Genomic DNA, 19,155 nt, shown 5'->3' on the forward strand with positions numbered 1-19,155 from the left:
ACCCACAGGTCGTGAGGCTTTCAGCTGCCTTCGGGTGGCCCGGGGCTGGGACCCCACCCCCGCCCCCTGCTACCCCGAGCGCGCGGCGCAGCCCGGGCGGCTCCCGGGGCGGGGCGGAGCCGACGGCAGAAGGCCCCTCCCCGGGGGCGGTCCGGGGGCCGGGCGGGGGGCCGGCGGGGCTGGGGGCGGGGCAGGCGGGCGGGCGCGGGGGTGTCCCTCCCTCCCTCGCTCTCCCCGGTAAAGTCTCGCGGTGCTGCCGGGCTCAGCCCCGTCTCCTCCTCTTGCTCCCTCGGCCGGGCGGCGGTGACTGTGCACCGACGTCGGCGCGGGCTGCACCGCCGCGTCCGCCCGCCCGCCAGCATGGCCACCACAGCCACCTGCACCCGCTTCACCGACGACTATCAGCTCTTCGAGGAGCTCGGCAAGTACGACCCGCCCGCCTCCCGCCGCGGCCCCCCACCCTGTCCCTGCCGCCCGGGCGCTATGCGGCTCCTCGCCCCGCCCCCCGGCCCTGCACCGGCCGCTGCAGCGCCCCCTCGGCCCGCCCCACCCCCAGCCTTTCCCGCCCGCCGCCTCCGGGGCCCCCTCACCCCCAGCTCCGTGCCCCGCAGCCCCCTCCGCGCCCTGCAGCAGCTGCCCGGGCTGCTGCACACCGCGCTGCCGCGGGGACTGCAGCCCCCGGACCGCTCCTGGGCGCCCTCCAGCCCCGCCCCTCCCTCACCCTTCAGGCGCCCCCCATTCTGACCCCGCTTGCTCGCCGCGCCCCCTCCTCACCCTGCTTGGGAGCTCACTCAGCACCCTGTCCCATGTCCCACGCTCCTGGCACTCTGGACCCTCCCCGGCCCTGCAGCTCCAACCCCGCTGCGGTGCCCGAGTGTGGGGGGATGTTTGGTGCCCGGCCCCGCCCCCCGCTACTGATGCTTTCAGGATCCCAGCCCCGCTGCTGGGCAGTGCTGCAGCACCCCCTTGTCCCCTCCCCCTATCCCTGCAGTGGTCCCGGGAGCCGCGCGCCGCAGCCGCAGCATCCCCCTCCCCTCTGCACTGAGCTGGCCGCTGCAGCAGCCCCGGCCCCCCCACCCCCACCCGCGGCGCCGAGCCCGGCCACTGCAGCCCCCGCCCTGCCCGCCCCCCTAGACGTTTCCAGAGCTAGAGAGTGCGAGCTCCCATTTGGGGGGAAAGTAGTGGAAAAAATCATGGGGTAGGGGAGCTGTTGATGTCTGAGACCTACAACTGGATCCTCTCTTTCCCTGCTGTCAGTTGAGCCAGGGATGCAGTGGGATGAAGCCGGTTGTGGGGGGTTTGAGCCTCACTTTCCTCACCTACCCCCATGATTGAGTGAGATCTCCTTCTCCGAGTCATACCCTCTTCCTAATCTCTCCTTCTCCTACCCTCAACTATTCCCGCTGAGAGAAGGGCAGGGTCTCTGTCCCTTCTCCTCGTTCTCTTGGCCGGTACTGCGGGGCTGTCCGGGAGATGCAGCAGGTGTGTGTTTTAAGCATTGCCCACCAGCTCCTGATGTACAGCCTGAGGTTGGGGCTGTTGCTTTGTCCAGCGAAGTAGATGTGGGGGGTGGGATGGGGTGGTCCTCCACCCACATCCATTCAGTGTCGTGCAGTGGCCACATCCTTCTGCCCCAGGTTAGAAGGTGATGGTCACTTCGCTGGTGTGTATGATTTTGACTAAAGGGCTGGTGACGGGAGCATCGCTGTTCTCAGACCTGAAAGCGTGTCTGTGTCACTCTGCTCTGCTCCGTGTCCCAGTTCTTTCCCCCTTCTCCCTCCAGGGGTGCTTTCTCTGTGGTCCGCAGGTGTGTGAAGAAAACCTCCACGCAAGAGTACGCAGCAAAAATCATCAACACCAAGAAGTTATCTGCCCGGGGTGAGTGTTCCCCCATCTTGGCCTCTCCCTAGGCTGCCTCCAAGGGCTATAGCTTCTGAAGATGCTCCAGGAATTGGGAGTTGTGTATTTTAGCCCCTGCAGAAGAATTGGAATTTCAGGGTTGGTTGACTTGGAAGCCAGGCAAGGAGTTGCATGGGGAACCAGAAGTGCTCAGGTAGAAAAGAATGAAAAAGATGTAAGACATGTAGGTAACTACAGGGAGGAGTGGTACCTGAAGGCTCAAGGGAGTTTGGTTTTTAAGGGAGGCGACATGGGGAGTGATGGGGGCATGGAACGGAGAGCTCTTAATTTGGAGTCTCTGTGTTGCGGGCAGTGGGCAGCCGATCCAGGCCTGTCCTGGTCCCTGCCCCTGTGGTGACTTAGGATGGAAATGCAGTAAGTGAACAGCTCTGACAAATCCAGCCTCCCCCTGCCCACCAGGCGGCAGAACAGACTCCCAAGGGAAGGGAATCTGTAAACATCAGGGGAGGCTGCTGCTGGCGAGGGCTTCTCGGGAACAGATCCTACCAGATGAACTTGATTGCTTTTTTGATCAAATTACAAAGTTGGTGGTGCAGCAGCAGATGCAGCCTGTCCTGGGTGGAGGGTGATGCCTCATGGTCTGGAAATCTCAGTGGCCTGGTCTGGGTAGGAGCAGCATTGCCTCCACGTCCGAGGATTGTGAAGGCCCAGGCCTTGGAGCCTTATTTGTGAGGTCCTCCCAAGTATCTGAGGCCAGGAGGGTGAGGCCCTGTCTTTGTCTTTCACACCTCGAACCTACACTCCCTGAACCTTGTATTGGGTGCTTGCCAGACTCACCTCCTCTGATAGGTATAGACCCAGCAGTGTGTGCAGTGCTCTGTGAACAGGTCCGGTGAGTACAGAGGTATGTGGATGGGTCATCATTGAGGGCTGTGGGGTGCAGCAGGGGACAAAGGTTTTTAGACCCAGAGAAAGGAGTTAGTCTGGGGCAATAGGATGCCCACACATGGATTAGGAGCCAGGACCGATGCCCTGGGGAAGGTGAGGGCTGTGGCTAGTAGTGAACCAGGCGACGCTGGGGTGAGAGCTGTAGTTGATGTCCCTGAGCATCAGAGAAGCTATTAAATTCCACGGAGATGACAGTGGGCTCCTGTCATGTGTCCAGTTGTTCTGGGACCTATTTAGCAAGGCTGTGTCTGCCTCCTGGCTGGGAGGGTTTCTCTTCATCCCCACAAACAGGGCTTGTCTTTCTGTCTCCCTCCCAGCCTCCATCTTTTGCTGTTCCTCTACGTTGGCTATAAAGTTGACTTATTTGTTTGTTTTCTTTCTCTCTGGGTACCTTGAGTCGGAGGCGACGGTTGCCATAGAGATATGTGGGCAGTCAGATGCCCTCCTCCCCTGGGGTAGGGGGATGACACAGTGGGCTGGGCTCTTTGGCAGACATCCTGTGGCCAAGGGTGCAGGGTGCAGGCAGGGACGGCAGCTCAAGAGTGGATACCTCCCTGTGCCCACACAGCAGAGCCCTGGTGCATCAGAAATGGGGCTGGTGTCTGGTGTCTCCAGTTAATGATGCAATGCTTCGTGCTCCTCATCTCACCAGTGTCCTCTGACCCAGGGGTGAGGGAGGGAGGGACGCTGGGAGCCACACTCTGAGATGTGAGGATTGCTGTCTTGGTGACTTTGTGGAGCTGCCTGCCTTCGGCTGTCATTCTCTTCTCCTTCCGTACCCACCTGAACTTCCCTGGCCTGTGTCATCATGTCCCATTCCCTTCCTCACCTCCTTTAAACCCGGCCTTGTCTTTTCCAACTGACATCTTTCTTTCCCTGCCCAAATTGGATGAGGTTTGATTTCTCTTCGATTTTTTTTTTTTTTTTTTTTTTTGTCCCTTAAGGAAAGGATTCTTGTGTAAGATCATATGTTTCAGACATCAACTCCCCCTCTTTCGAGATGGTTATGCCAAGACTGGGGCTCTGTTGTGTGGCTTGCGTACCAGGTTAACTTAGGGACAGAGGCTTGGTCCTGGCTGACGGGCACAGATGCCAACAAGAGGGGTCAGGAATCTGTCAGTGCCAGTATGGTTCGGAGGTGGGAGAGTGGGAGGGTGTTGTCTTGGAGATGGAGGGACCAAGCTGGGGGCTGTGCTGTAGGTTTGGGCACAGAGGATGTGAGCTCCTGGAGAGTTGGGCCAGGGTGCCCACTAGGCTGGTGCCCTTGGGGTTAGGGAGTGAAGGCCCGTGGCTACCCTGCAGCCTCTCGGTTTACGCTGTATATTTTATAAAGGTGCAGCAGCTGGGGCTGGGTTTCACTCTTCGCTGTCTGTCTGTCTAGGGCTCCGCAGGTGTTGGATTTCTGTGTCCAGGAATGTGGTGGGCCCACCAGGGTCATCCATGAGGGTCTGAAGGGGCTTGCCCTGTTTGCTGAGTCTCTCTGCCTGTGTTCTTTCTTGTTTGTGATTTTCCGTGCTGCGAATCAAAAGGAAAGAAAAGGGTATCAAGCTGCTTCTCCTGGGCATCTGCAGTGAAGTGCTCAGGAGGCGTGGGGAGAGATCACCTGGTCTTACGGGGGGATTGGATCTGGGTGGGAATCCTTTTACTCCGTTGTTTCTTGTCATTGTGGCCTCAGAGGCCCACGTTTGTTGCTGTGTTACAAGGTAGGGAGTTTGTGTGGCTGTGCATTGAGCACCGTCTTTGTCTGCAGGCCTGTCTACATAAAGTCACTGAAAGTCATATAACGTCACTCCCTCTGCTTGGAACAGTGATAGGTGTGGAGTTGGGGCTCTTAAGGGAGCCCGTGGTTCCAAGCTTAGCTCTCCACTAGGCTGAAGGAGGCATTTAAAATAGGCTTGGATGCAGGAGCTAGTGGGCCAGGTGATGGCAATGATAAGTCGTTATTTTAAGATTTAAGAGCACCCCCCCCAAGGAGCCTGAGCCCTTATGTCTTTTTTTATTTTTAAATCTTCAGATTCCCTTCTTATCTTTATTCATATGCATATAGATTTTCACCTCGTGGAGCATAACATTTTATATCCTGCTCTCTTGCTTACATCCAAAGCGTTTCCCCATATTGCTATAGTTGAAGGGCAAATGGTCCTTTATTCTTCCGTAGTTTAGGATTTATCCTTGGAACAGTTGGCCTCATAAGGAACCTTTGTATTTGGACCATTTATCTGGACTCCAGTTGCTTTTACTACATGGACACTTGGCCTTACTAAGAGATGCTACCAGAAACAATATTTTCAAATCTGTTACAGCGCTTGCTATTTATTTATTAATCTGTGTACCCTATGTGAAGAAGTTTCTATTGAGGCTAAATGTAAGCAAAAGCTTTCTTCTTCCTGAGGACCTGGGAGGTAAAGGGTAGGGACCATATCTATTTCTTTACCTCTGTGTGGGCAGGCCCCAGCAAAGTGCCTGACATATACCTAGCCTATACATGTCGAATGAATGGATTCAGAGGACTACATAACCAGTCATGGTCGTTTCTTGGCTTTGGCTCTCAGAAAACTCAGGGCCGACTTGTAGGAACCCTCGTACCCTGGTGCTGGCTTGGGTTCCCCCTTTCTGATCCAGAGCCAGGCTGCAGGCCTGACATGGCTGTTGGAGAGGACACATGAGGTTAAAGACCTGTGCTTGGGGCATATATAGCAGGTGGGAGATGTAGGAACACAGTGTAGCTTATGATTCTTTCTTCCCTGTCAGTAATGGCCTTATAGGGCAATGTTGGGACTTCCTCTCAGCAGTGATTTTCAATTTTAGTGTGCATATGGATCACCTGAGTACTGGTTAAAAAACACAGATTCCTGGGCTTTATCCACAGGAGGTCTGGCATTGGGCCCCAGAATCTATACTTTAAACAAGTATAGTGAATTTATGGGCCCTAGTGAATTTCATGCAGGTGGTCCCCCAGCCACGGTTTAAGAAACGCCATCTAAAATCAGCAAACGCACCAGCGGTAACTCTTGTCATGTTCTCTGAGATTTCCCAGACAAACCTTGGCCCAGCCTTCTCCAGGTGGCATCTCTGCTGGTATGTGGCCATCTGTACCCATGGGCTTTTCTGTGATTAGGGGCCTCCTTCTGAGCCCCCAGACTGGGGCGTCAGCCTGTGTCCAAGGCTGTGGTGGAGCTGAGTGCCTGAGGTTGTGGCATGTTGGCCACCAGAAGGGCAAAGGCTGTCCCTTTCTGGGTCCAGCTGGCCCTGGGGACTGAAATCAGATCCCCCTGGGTGGTGCCAGCTGTAAGTCCCCACCCCCTTAGTGTTGGCCTGAGTAGCCCCCATGACATTTGTGTCCCCTGTGGTATCTCCAAGTAAGACTTTCCTGTTAAGGATCTGGGTGAAGCGAGGGGAGGCAGGGAGGGGAGGGTGAAGCAGCAGTGCAGGGCTGGGGGTGGGGGGGACATGGGGCGGGGGGAGGAAGAGCGATCTATGCAGCGCTGGAACGCTGGGCCTCTGCTGCTTGAGGAGGCATTTAAGGAGGTTGTATACAAAACTGTGCTTTCCTCCTGAGGATAATAGGCCAGTCAGTTTCTGTTGACAGAGAAATGGGCATCCTGTATATAAATGACTGAGCTTCCACTGACTTGTTCCCCTAAGTAGATGAGAAAGCAGCCTGGAGGTCCCTTCTCTGCCAAAGGCTTTTGCTGGGCCGATCTTGTCATACAGTCAAGCTGTGAGCTATGTGACTTAATTCGTACAACACTGGCCCGTCACCCTGCCATCCCACCCACCTTCCCAGAATGACTTTGGGTTCTGGCCTCATGGGGTGGGGATGGAGGTTGGAAGGTGGCCCCATCCTTGCTCTCTCCCTGCTGCTTGCCCTGGTCTCTTGTCAGAAGCTGTGCTCCAAGCGTCAGGGCTATGCTGAAACCGTACAGGTGAATGGCTGACCCCTCTCTCTGCTGAGGCTAGAGACAGGCAAGGGGAAGAGTGGGTATGACAGGCTCCTGCCCCCAGCTCTGTGCTTGCTCTCTGGACAGCCTTGGCAGGCCAACAGGGGCCTGATCCCATGGGTGCCAAAAGGGTGATGACAGGAAGGGATGGGCACTTTGCACCTCTTGAGTGCCTCTTGGCAGAAGCCTTTTGTCATCTGCCCATGGTCAGAAAGATCTGTCCCAGGGCCAGTGGGGAAACCAAGGCACAAAAGGTTGGTTGGTTTATTTTTGAGCTGTAGGTATGCCAGTGATTTTGCCAGTGCTCAGACCCCAGCATCCTCAAGCAGTATGGTCTTCACCTACCCCGTGGCTCCTCCCTTGAAAACATAGATTCTGGGCATTTTGTTCCTGTGATACGTGCTGATATCCACACCTCCATCTAGGCCCAGAGCTCTAAGCCTGGTGGAGCAAATCCCTCTGGTTTGCTGGCTGGGGCCTCGCTCTCATCTGTACCAGCTCTCTGGGTACAGACCCCTCTGTGGTGGGGATATTTCCAGCCACCCCCTCCCCCCCAGCACCGTCTCTACTTCCTGGGTCCTATCAGCAGCAGCTTCCCATCTGCTCCCCTCTTTTCTCCTCCCTCTCTTTCCCCTCCCCCCCGCTTGCTGCTGCCCTGGGAGGAGCTATTTTTAGGGGCTGCTTCCTGGGATGTTTTACTTGGGGCTGGTTACCATGAAGGAAATGTCACCAAAACAGTGGGCAAAGGCTGCAGGCACCCAGATCCCTGCTGGGGGCATGGAGAACTCAGCAGCTGACCCGGTTCTGGCCCGGAGAGAATCCAGAGTGTCCAGAGGCTGAGCCCTGCCTTCTTGGAGCTTGCAAGTGACCCCATGGGGATTTTCTCCATCTAAGCTGGTTTGGGAGACTTTGGTTATGGGGCACTTGTTGGTGCCTCTCTCCTCTCCCTCCTTAGTTAAAGCTTCTCTTAGGACACAGAGGCCACAGTGGGACCTGGGTCTTTGTGTGAGCTGCTTGAGCTTTGTGTGAGCAGGTCCTGGTGAGAGCTGCTTGAGTGAGGACCGAAGAGAAAAGGAGGTTGCCAGGTTCAGGGACAGAGCCTGGGGGGTTGATGTGAGGACATTTCGGGCCCCATCCCACTGTACTCACAGCACGCGGCTGGTCCCGGGTGTGTGAGCATGAAGGAATTCCAAGCCGTGACCCCTGCGCAGACATGGTGGATGGACTTTGCTCTTAATTGGAGACTCTTTGCACCTTTGGAGTGAGATTCAAAGAGGAAGGGTTGTGGCATCGCAGTGTCACGATGAGGTAAATGGGATTGTGGCCTGGGATTCCCACTAGTCAGCGCCCAAGGCCAGGGGCTGTTTATAAGCAGCTGGAAATGTGGATTATGACACCAAATCCCTATGGTACCCTTGTTCCTTCTCCTCGGAGTGAGGCCCCGGGGGCCAGACGGAGGCCTCTGCCACTTGGGAAGGACGAGGAGGGCAGCAAGAGGAGATGCTCCACTTGGAGCATCTGAAATTGGGCTGTAGGAAGCTGTAGGCATCTTCTCATCATTCATGTCAGGATCACAGGCACAGACCCTTGAAATACTCTTTGGAAAGTCCAAGGTGTCATCGGGATTGGAACTTGGGGAGGGTCCTCATAGCCGGAGTAGGGCCCTGTGTGTTCTTTCCCATCACAGAGGGTGGTGTATTTAGGTGGCAAGTAGTCTTATGTGAAGCTAGCACTGGCATTTGTGGTTTTAGGGAAATGTCGCTAAATCAGTCATGTCCCTACAAGGCCATGGAGGACCAGGGGCCAGCCTTCCCTGGCCCCTGGTCCTGTGGGGGGGAAGGCAAGTGCATTTGGAGTAGGCTTCTCGTTTGGATTGAGGGGAGAGGTGGTTCTAGAACCCTGCCTCCCCTTTGCTACATGCTGTCTCCTCATTGCTTCCTCTTTTCTGCCTCCCTTGGCACTGACTCTCTGGTCACTCCTTGCCACTCTTCCTGTGATGGGTACTTGGCCTGGACCAAGGCTTGAAGTGCTTGGGCCACAGGCAGGAGAGGCAAGGCCTCCACGGATGCTTGTTTCTCGGGCCTGGCTCTACACTGGGTGGGCTGTCGGGGAAGGCCCAGGCAGGTCCCTGATAACGGCCACTTCTGCTTTCTGCTCCTGTTGCTACCTCTGCTACTGAGGGGGAAAACCTTGCAGAGAGATGTGGTTGGAGCTGGGCTGAAGGTTGGCCAGGGTGGGTCTGTCCATGGCAGTAGTACACAGGCAGGCAGGAAGTGGCCCTGTGCAGAAGCGGGAAGTGGCTGTTGTCAAACAGGAAGGGGGGGGCTGGGCCACGTGAGGAGGCGGGGAATAGCCCAGTTGAAAGGTGGGTGGGAAGAGGGTCAGCCTCTGAAGGCCTCGGAACAGCGAGCTCAGGGGTCCGTGGAAGGAGGGGTGACTCGAGGGAGAAGGCCATCTTTGGGACAAAAGCACCAGCTGTTGTGTTACCACCTCAGGATGCCCAGGCAGGCCCCTCGTGCTGCTCCTGTGGACTGAATCAGTTCAGTGGCTTCACCCCTTTTGGGGTTGTGATGCTGTGCTTTAGCCGGGACAGCCCTTGCAGTTGGGGAAGATACTCCACAAACCATATTTGTTCCTGAAATGCCACTGCTGCTGCTGGGGTGGAGCCCTCTGCTTTTTTCCCCGGACCAGGCCCGGTCCCCGAAGGGCCTCCAGGACAGGAGGTGTGTGGGGGAAAGGGGCAGGAGACAAGAGCGGAGAGCCTGGGGCGGTGGCCCGCGGTGCCCGGCGTAAGGACGCAGGGAGAGTACGGTAGGCAGAAACCACATGGCTCGTTGAGCAGAGCTTCTGGACGGCAGGACGCCACCGCCTCCAAGGGTGAGGCCGAGGAAGAGGGGGGATCCCGCAGGCAGTGGCACGGCTAGGCTGTCCTCTCTCTGAGAAGCCCCTGTTGCTCTCCTTTCCCCAGGGCGGGCCCCACCCAAAGCAGCAGCTTTGGTACTTCCAGCCCAGAGGGAATACCTCCCCCTCAGGAGGGCTGTGGCGGAGCCAAGTCAGAGGGCTCTGCTGGTGTGCTGTGGACTCTAGCCGGACTCTGGGTCCGACTCGCTCAATGTCTTTGGCTCAGGTTCTCCCCGTGTGCCAGGCACTGTACTGAGCATTTACCCAGTTACCGCATTTAATCCGCAGAGAGCCCTGCCTCCGTTTTCAGAGTGAGGAAACTTCCCCAGGATATGTGCCTGGCTCCTCTTGTCACCTCCTTCAGGTCCCAATCAAACGTCACTTCCTTGCTGAGGCTTTTCCATGACCGTCCTATTTAAATGTATACTGTTCCTTTTCCCTGCTTTATTTTCCCACATTTTGCACTTGCCATGACATTTCATGTGCCATTCCCCTTCTTCTTGTCTGTCCCTCCCCCGCTCCCAGCCCCACTAGAATATCACCTCCACGAAGGCAGGGATTTTTGTCTTGTTTTGTTCACTGCTGTAGCCATAGCTTTCAGAACAGTGTATTTGAATGAATGAATGAGGCGCAGATGGATTTAATAACTCACCTGCCATAGCCATGCTCGGACTCAACCCAGGGCTGTCTGACTCCAAAACTGTTGTGTTCATGGATGGAGTACACACTAAGGATCAGCACGAAGACTAAGGAGCAGCCTGGGATTCAGAGAAGACATGGGGACTCGGCTCCTTGGAGACAGGGTTGAATTAAGTGGCTAACAAGGACCCTCTGGACACTGGGCAGCTCCTTTGAGGAGCTGGAAGTCTGAATCTGTGTCTCTCCTCTCCCTGTTCTGAGTCACTGGTAAAGCCAGAGCACCCTTATTTTTAGTGCTGTTACTCTTGTGGGACTGTAACCATTAGCCAGTAAGAGACTTAAGGGAGGAGATAAGCATTAATCTTCCAGGCCTTCCCCTCAGCAGACACCTCTGCATTGCAAGATGCTGTTCTCCTGCCTCTGCCTGGGCAGCCAAGCCCAAGGGTTGTGGGTCAGAGGGCGGCGAGGTGAGTGGTCAGAGGGCGGAATCTTTGGGGCTGGTTCCAGGAGCTGGGAGGAAGGCGGGGTAGCCCTGACATCTTCCCGGCCAGATCTGGAAGAAGCAAGCCCCCCTGCCACTGGGCAGAGCTAGCACTACTTCCTCAACTACCTCCAGGGTGGGCAGGTCCCTGGGACCGATGGATCCCAGGTGATGTGGGACTGTGGAGTCACCTGTGGTTCTCTGGCTGCATCCTGGTCAGTGCTAATGCCAAACTGAGGATGGAAAGGAGGACCTGACCCAGATCTTTGGGCAGCTGGGGTGGATTAGCTGGGTAGCAGGAACTAATCTCTGTCTGTCCCCACCTCCTTCTTGCACAAAGCAGAGCTGTTGCTAGAGGGAAAGTTTAGGACAAAATGGGGGGTGATTGGTGAAACAACAAATGTGAATTCGTTTTAGTCTGTAATCCCTGTGTTATCTCAGACTACATTATTTTGGCAGGCCTGGGTTGGAATCCCAGTTCTTTCCCTTTCCTGCTGCAGGATCTCGGGCGAGTTATTTAACTTCTCTGGGCTTCAGTTTCATTATCTGTGAAAAGGTGACAGTGATAGCACCTCCCTGGTAGGATGGTTGTGGGGGTCATAGGGAGCTCTACAGAGGCTCTTGCTGTTGGGCTGGAGGTGGGGTGGACAGAAGCCCCTACCAAGGGAGGCAGGAATTGCTTGGCAGGTGTGGATGTGAAGGCACCTGCCCAGACCTGGAGGAATGCCTCCCAAAGCCCGGAGTCTTTACTAGCTGTCCTCACTTTATCCTGTCATCATTGCATAGTGATGGAGAAAGGGCTCTAGGCTCAGACTGCCTGCCTCCACTGCCTGGGACCTTGGGGAGGGTTACTTCAACTTTTCAAGCCTCAGTTTCCTCATTTATCATGTAATGGAGTTCATCAGATCCTTTACTTCACAGGGTCTCGGTGAGGGTGAAGGAAGATAACCCATGCCTCTGCCTGGCATATAGTGAGTCCTCAGTAAATAATGGTTGTTACTACCATTGGTGTTATTGATAAACCGATACGAAGCCCCTGTCAAGGCAGGAACTCTAGGATAGGAAGCGTCACTCAGAGAGGTCCCACCCTTTGAAGAGCTTGGGACCAGAAGATACTGGACATAATGTACGATGTGAAAATTCTAAGAAGTGCAGCGGAAGATGGGGGTATGCTCAGAGAGAAAAGAAGTCACATCTGCCAGGAGGAACAGGGGAGACTTTGTGAAGGAGGGGACTGTTGCAGCAGGTAGAGGGGGGAGGGCTGCTAATCCGCCTTGCTTTGAGTGGTAGCATCCTCTCTTTCTACTTCCTGGAGCTCTGCCTTCCTGTGGAAGGAACTGACCAATGCAGCTTGCTTGTACCTGGGGACTCCTGGATTTGGGTCCTTTCACCAAAACCGAGTAACCCCAGTGCCTGAGTGCCAAGAGGTGAGCATTCACAGTGGGCTGTGGCCAGGAGGATCCTGGGAAGAAGCAGGATTACTGCAAAGTGGGCATCATAATAGTGCCAGCCTCATAGAGTGGTTATGAGAATAAATTAAAAGATGTTTGTACCTGGTGTAGAAGTAAGCTCTCGAGGAATGTTAGCTCTGCTTATCATTTTGTCAGATCATTATCATCTTCATCATCATCTTGGTTGTCAGCATCATTATGTTTCAGGGATACTGTGAAGACTAAATCAGAGAATATTTGCAAAATTCCTAGCACGGTGCCTGGTTCTATAGTGGGTGTTCAATAAAACTTAGTTATTGGTAGTATCTCTATCAAGGAAGAGATTCTGGACGCCCTGGCCCAGTGAAATCCCTGCTGTAGCGAAAAGGGTACGAGAGTTGTAGTCGAAGACCTGGATTCAAGTCCTGACTCTGCCTCACTGACTTGAGAGACTTCCTAGGGCATTTCCTCATTTGAAAAAAGTCATAATACCTGCCTCTAGGATTGCCGTGACTTGCTGCATTAATTCAGCAAATTAGTAAAAAGTGCATAGTTGGTACCTAATCATTGAAGGACTATGAATAGCCAGGTGGCCACAAATAGAACGGATGGCTGATGGTTTTTGTTTTCTCTCTTCTGCTTTTAGATCACCAGAAACTAGAACGTGAGGCCCGGATATGCCGACTTTTGAAACATCCAAACATTGGTAAGCACCTTCGCTCGGGGTAATTCTTGGGCATCTGGTAGAAGGTAGGGAGAACAGAGATCCACTGCTTTTGTGTCTGAAACCAGTTCTGTCCCTGGACCTTTGCCTGGTGTAATTTTTTTTTTTTTTTGGTCCAAGTGGGATAGCAGTTGTGTCTTGCTCAGAATGCTGGGGCCTTCTGCTCTAGAGACCTGAGGGTCTCCATCCCCATTTCAGGGCCAGGATAGGAGGTACTAGAACAGGTTTCGGACCCCCTTTCTTCCCCTTCTCCTTCCGTCTTTGGGCTGAGGTCCAGGTCCCGCAGCGTGTGAGACTCCGGGCTAGTAGCCTGCCAGCATCCCTCACCAGGGGCCTTCCACAGCCATCATAAAAGGGTCCGGATTTTGTTTCTGGACTTGAAAGAGTTTTGTTCCTGTTACGGTGTCGTGTGTACTCTGGGGGTTTCCATGGTGCTCCCGTTTGTATTCCCCAGAGCTAGGAAAGCAAGCTGCCCACCCGCCTGGCTTCTCTGGAGAAGGGAAGGCAGGAGCCACTCTCATGGGGAAGGAGAAAAAATTGAGAGGATTTCTCCCTGCTCCCACCCTGACTTGGGGGACAAGAGCACATTGTTGGTTGTTCTAAAGCCTGAGGAGGTTTGCCTGCCACAACCCACTCCAGCTCAGTTTTACATTGTTCAGCTGAAATAGTCTTTGCCAGAAGCGTTGGCCCTGATTTGGTGCTTCTCACAGAGGGGATAGAAACCGGGCTGGCTGCAGTGTCTGAGCAGAAACCCCAGTCTTGACTTGAGGCAGAGCAGGGAGCATCTCCTAGGTTTTTCCCTGAAAGCCCTGAGTCATCACAAAGAACAACACGTGTTCTTTGCTCCTCAGGCATGGCCTAAATATCGGGGCTCCCACAGTGCCCTGGAGGCCGCCCGCTCTGCTCTGTTGGCGGCCAGGGCTGGGAGGTGACTTGCTGAAGCCTGATGCTTCTTCCGGAGCTACCCAGCCTCTGGTCTGCCAGACCTTAGGCTGGAAAGCTTAACGTGAGCTCTTAACGTGGGAGAGCTGAGGTCGTCCTCCAGTCCAAGGGGAGAGAAGTAGCTCTGAGCTAACCAGAACTCCAGCCATGCAGGGCTTTACAGATCGCAGTCGGCAGCTTGGATTACACCCGGAGCGGATTGGCATAGCCGATGCTCAGCTCTGCCGGTGCGGTGTGTCCCACCGAGCCAGCACCTCTCAGCTGACGGGTCCCGGGCTTAGAACTCCTGGAGCTCCCTGCGTGAGCTCCGAAGTCAGACGCTCACCGGCAAACAGCACAGTGGGGACCAACGTGTCACCTTGGGTAGGAGAGACAATGAGAGGAGCGCCGAGCAGCAGTTGCAAATTCGGGCATGTTTTGTTTGGCCAGCTCAGTGGTCTAAAAATATTTTATTATTTGCCAGTATTTAAAAACGAGATTTTGCATTTTGGGGAAAAAAAATTCTGTTTCCCAGTTTCGCGAATCAGACATCGGGGCTCTGCTGAGGCCACATCTATATGCGGCCAGAATCAGCTAGGGCTGGGCAGTGGCTGCCCCCCAAAGTCTCCTGGCCAACCGTCCTTTGCCATCTCCTTTGTTACCTTATGTTTGCACTGCCTACCTGGTCCCTGGAGGCTTTTGAGCTTATGACCTCTAACCTAGAAGTTCCAGAACAGAAAGAAAAAGCATGTGGGTAACTAGAGTCATCCACAAGCACGGGAGCATTTTAGTGTTCCAGCCCCAGGTCTCAGGATCTGAGGACAGCAACTTCTTTCCCTTATGCTACTCGTGACCAGCTCGTAGAGTTGTTCTCATGCCAGGAGGAGCATAAAAGGTGGGGTGGGCAATGCAGGAGGCAGAACCACATCTGCATCATCTGTAGCACAGACTTGATCAACCCTGGAAGGGTTGGGGTAGATGAAGACAGTTGAGAAATGACCAGGAAGGACAGAAATGGGATTCTAGCTGAAAACAGTCATACCCTTCTTTTTATGCCTTTCTAGAAATTAAATATATACTTTTGACTTTTTTTTTTTAAGATTTTATTTATTTATTTGAGAGAGAGAGAATGAGAGACAGCACGAGAGGGAAGAGGGTCAGAGGGAGAAGCAGACTCCCCGCTGAGCAGGGAGCCCGATGCGGGACTCGATCCCGGGACTCCAGGATCATGACCTGAGCCGAAGGCAGTCGCTTAACCAACTGAGCCACCCAGGCGCCCAATATACTTTTGACTTTTTGACCTACTCGGTTTGGTAGCTCTTTCCTTTTTAATCACCTGCCCCCAGCTTGACCTGGGGTCCTAGCAGTTGGGGGACTGCCTACGCGAGTCGTCTGCCCTGTTAGGGGCCCCGTGAGATCCAAGCCAGGCCAGGCCAGGCACACTCACTTCATCAGCATCTGATTGCCTAGAACTGTGCTTCATTTCACAACTGCTCCCAGATCTTGAGGGATGTTGGTCTGGGGCCTTATTCTGGGATCAAGAGCAGCGAGAGGGAAGGGTGAGTCAGGACTGTGTCCTGGGAGAGCTGGCTGGCCGGGCTCTCTGGCTTCCGGTGGGAACCAGGCTCCTGGAGACGTGGTGGGGCGGTAGATCCAGGAGGCTGAGGTTGCCATGGATCCTGATCTGGCTTGTGGCAGAGAGGAGGCCGTTTTGTGCCCTAATTCACTATTCTTCCCCTCTCTTCGCTGCCCTGTCCTTCAGAGTTGTGGCCCCTTTCACTCCAGCCTCTTTAACTCCGTCCCGTGGGGATACAAGTGGACCAGCCCAAGAGTGGCGCAGAGTTGAGGAAGCTGAGAACAGAGAGTACATGGTCCCCCTCTGGCTGCTGTACTTGAACTCAGAAGGATTTTTGGTGCAAGGAGCCAGGCATCCCCAGTTTTCTTCCCTAACAGATATTCTATTCCAGGAGTTAAAAAGCCTGCTGGAAGAGCGAATGCTCATGTAAAGTGTGGGGTCTGGGAGACAGCGATGTGTCAGTGTAGGTTCATCGATTGTAACAAGTGTGCCGGGCTGGTAGGGGATGCTGATGGTAGGTGAGGCCATGCGTGTGGGGGCAGGTGGTGTGTGGATGCTTTCTGGACTTCCTACTCAGTTTTGCTATGAACCCTAAACTCAAAAAAATAAAGTTTATTGATGAAAAAAAAAAAAAAGCCTGTTGGTTATGAGGCATTCTGCAGAACCTGAAACAGCTTTGGGAGAGTGGCCAGAGGTGTGGAGTGAAGAGGAGGGGCCAGTAGTCATCCAGTCTGCAGGCTGAATGGAGCGTGTTCTACCTGTGATCTGCTTGCTCCCTGCTCTAAATTCCTCTAATGAATAGACTCTGTCTTCCTTCGTGCTGAGCTGCCCCAGCAGGTTCAATCACAGTCTGGCGTGATGGTTTAGAGCAGCACTACTGAAACTTTTATGTGCTCAGGAATCACCGAGGGATCGTGTGAAACTCAGGGTCTGATTCAGAAGGTCTGGGGTGTACCTGAGCTTCCTTGGGAGTGTGGTCTCCAGGGGAGGCTCACACTGCCAGTCTGTGGGCCGTGTGTGGGGGAGCAAGGTGTGTAGCTTTGCTATTGTGTCGTCCAGGTTTGCGTGTGGGATTTGCTGGTCTGGAGCTGCGACCGCTAGCAGAATTAGCCTCTTCGTGGAGTTGTGAGAGGGTTCAGCGGGCAAAGGAGGCCTCGGCTTGGAAAGAATGGAGGCCACGAAAAGAGGGTCTCCAGCTCCCAGAAGTGACCTTCCCTAAATCCTCAGCCCCGGCTCAGTTCGCAGGGTATTTAAGCCAGGCTGCCATTTATCTTGGACCCAGGGCCCATTCAGCTAACATAAATGGAGCAGAAACAGGGGCAAAGAAAAAGAAGAACACCTTGAATCCTGACCAAGCGGCTCCTAAATCTCTGTCTTGGGTAGTCCTGCCCCCCTGCCCCTGTGGGGGGGGGGGCAGCCTCAGTCCCCCTCGGGCCCCCAGGAAGCAGGACCTCCTTTCCATCGTGCTATTGCTGCAGACACTTTGAACAGTGACACTTTCTCAGAGCTTTTTGAGCCAAGATTTGCTAGTTATAATGTGGCATATTGTTGGGTGGTTTCTAAAGAACCGGAAATAGCCACCGCATTTGGGTTATGGCGTTGTTAGTCCTTGAAGGTATGAAACGTCAAGTGAAGGTATTTAGGTGTTTGGGCCGTTTTTCCCTCCACGGTTTTTAAAGGAAAAATAACTAGTTTCATCGCTGAAATGCAGTAGATGTTTTATCATCCTTTTCAGGTCTTTCTGTCTGTGGACTTGGTCTGGCCCTCCTTGGCCTTCAAGCCATCTACTGTGGGATGGACTGAGTGTCAGGTTATTCTTTTCCCCACACATCCATAACATCCTTCACTTCTACTTCGTAGCCCTTTCCACAGTAGTGCATAGTGACATATTTGTGTAAGTGCTGGTTTGAAGCCCGTCTTCCCCATGGACCCAGAAGCTCCGTGGCAGTGCCCCATGCAGCCACACCTGCTTCCGGAAAGGCGCCTTATGCACACTGTTGGGTGGAACAGAGTGGCCAGAGCTAGTGGGGACAAGTTGGAGTTCCTTTGCCTAAGAGGACAGAGAAAGGGACTCCTCGCAGGCAATTCCCCCATATCAAGGATCTTGCTCTCAGTTTGTTTTGGGTTCAAGTCTCAGTTCGGCCACTTAGGATGACATTGGATGAGTTCCTTTCGGGGCCTCGGTCTTCTCTCCTATCAGATGGGGGTAACAGAGGTAATGTGAGAGCTCAATAAAATAACGTATATAAAACACTTGTCACAATGTCTAGCACATAGAAACAACTAATTATTAGTGCTTGCTTGGGTCATTATTATCAAGATTCTGCTGGGTAGGCACTTAGGGTGGCACAGTCAAGTTTTTCCTCTTGTTCTCCGTTCTCTTAATTTTCTTTACAAATGGAAAAAAAAAAAAAGATAGCATCTTGTTCAGCTACGAGGTCTTTTGCACCTGTCCCTTCTTGTCTCAGTGGTACCTTGCTCTGGGGCACACATCAAAGCCATTCTCTGGGCTGGGTGGCCTGGAAGGATTAATCTTCCGCTGCGGCTCTTCTCTTCTGATTCCCCTGCCCTGCTTCCTCCCACTTGGGCTCTGTGTGTGGCCTTCCTGGAGAAGGGCAAGTGCCCATGCCTCCCCGCCTTGGCATAGGCCTGGGCACCTGGACTTTGTGCGGCACTCTCAGCCCCGCTGTGCGGGACGAGGGGGCAGGGCCACGGGGCAGGACTCCCCGGGGAGTGGTTGTTAGCATCCTACCTGCTATACTGTTAGCCCCCTCCCTAATGAAGCTGGTCTGTAGCTTCTGGGACAGCTGATTTCCAGGGGATTATTTGTGTTGCGCACTTTAATGCTTTTCTATAGCAAATTCTTAATTAAATGGAAAGTCCTTTTGGACACAGGGGAGCACAACTACAACAGGACTCTGTGCGCAGCACCGACTTAGACCAGAGAAGCGCACGTGGGGAGGGGGCTGGCAGGGCTTTGGGGGAGCTCACTTGAGCATGCCCGGGTTGGTTAGGGTGGGAGGAAGGGGTTGGCTGTAGCTCCTTCCTTCTGTCATCTGGGGGCCTAGTGAAGTATGAACTTGCTCGCCCAAGTATGGGAGACAGCATTTGGAGGAGGAGGGATTTTTGAAGTACCCCCTGCCTTTGATCCCAATTGGTAAATCACAGTTGGGGGTGGAATTTGGGGTAACCAGATCAGATCAAATAAAGCAGGCAATAGGAAGTGTCAACAGACGGTAAGCCCTCCATCTAGCCCTAGCAGGCCCGAGTCCTCATTTTTGTCAGCTGAGGAGAACCACGGGGCTGTAGGAATGGCCAAGTGCCTGTAATTTATGATCTTGCTGTGGTGGGAGAGGCTGTAGGGAAACGCCCCAGCCCTGAGGAAACAGTCTGACACGGGAAATGGGACCTGTCGTGTGGAGCGGTTGGCAGGCTGGGTCCCGCCAAGGAAGAGACACGGTGACTCCTGTGTATCCGAGAACTTCACTGGCCGGCTTGGTGTCAGGCCATTCCTAAAAGCGCTCTGTGAGGTGCTCCTGAAACTGCCCAGGGCTGGCGTGAAGGTCAGACAGAGGTTCCGCATCAGGAGGGTTCAGGTGAGGGAAGGGACAGGGACAGCCGCGCGACAGCCTGCCAAAGCATCGCCTTGTGTTTGCATGAGAATGGTACTCGGGGGTTGGCATTTAAGCCCGAGGTGGCTTTGTGGGCAGAAGCTTGAGGAGGAGACCTCAGAA

General features: G+C 54.1%; 1 protein-coding gene across 10 annotated transcripts in view; it reads left to right on the forward strand.

The window, feature by feature from the left end:
* The first annotated feature begins 256 nt into the window (after window positions 1-256).
* The window catches only part of CAMK2G (calcium/calmodulin dependent protein kinase II gamma), a 55,597-nt gene continuing 36,698 nt past the window's right edge, over window positions 257-19,155 (forward strand). For 6 of the 10 annotated variants that reach the window (XM_028109475.2, XM_028109480.2, XM_028109490.2 and 3 more), the window contains exons 1-3: window positions 257-425; window positions 1,784-1,878; window positions 12,847-12,906. In XM_028109475.2, coding sequence (XP_027965276.1) covers window positions 361-425; window positions 1,784-1,878; window positions 12,847-12,906 — 220 coding nt within the window. In that variant the 5' untranslated portion in view covers window positions 257-360. Of the gene's footprint in view, window positions 426-1,783; window positions 1,879-9,591; window positions 10,757-12,846; window positions 12,907-19,155 lie in introns of those variants that run through there. The other 4 variants (XM_028109478.2, XM_028109481.2, XM_028109488.2 and 1 more) reach the window with 2 other exon arrangements.

This window comes from Eumetopias jubatus, unplaced genomic scaffold (assembly GCF_037043125.1).
Source record: "Eumetopias jubatus isolate StellerSeaLion01/CBP00866 unplaced genomic scaffold, mEumJub1_p1.0 scaffold_17, whole genome shotgun sequence".
NCBI lineage: Eukaryota > Metazoa > Chordata > Mammalia > Carnivora > Otariidae > Eumetopias > Eumetopias jubatus.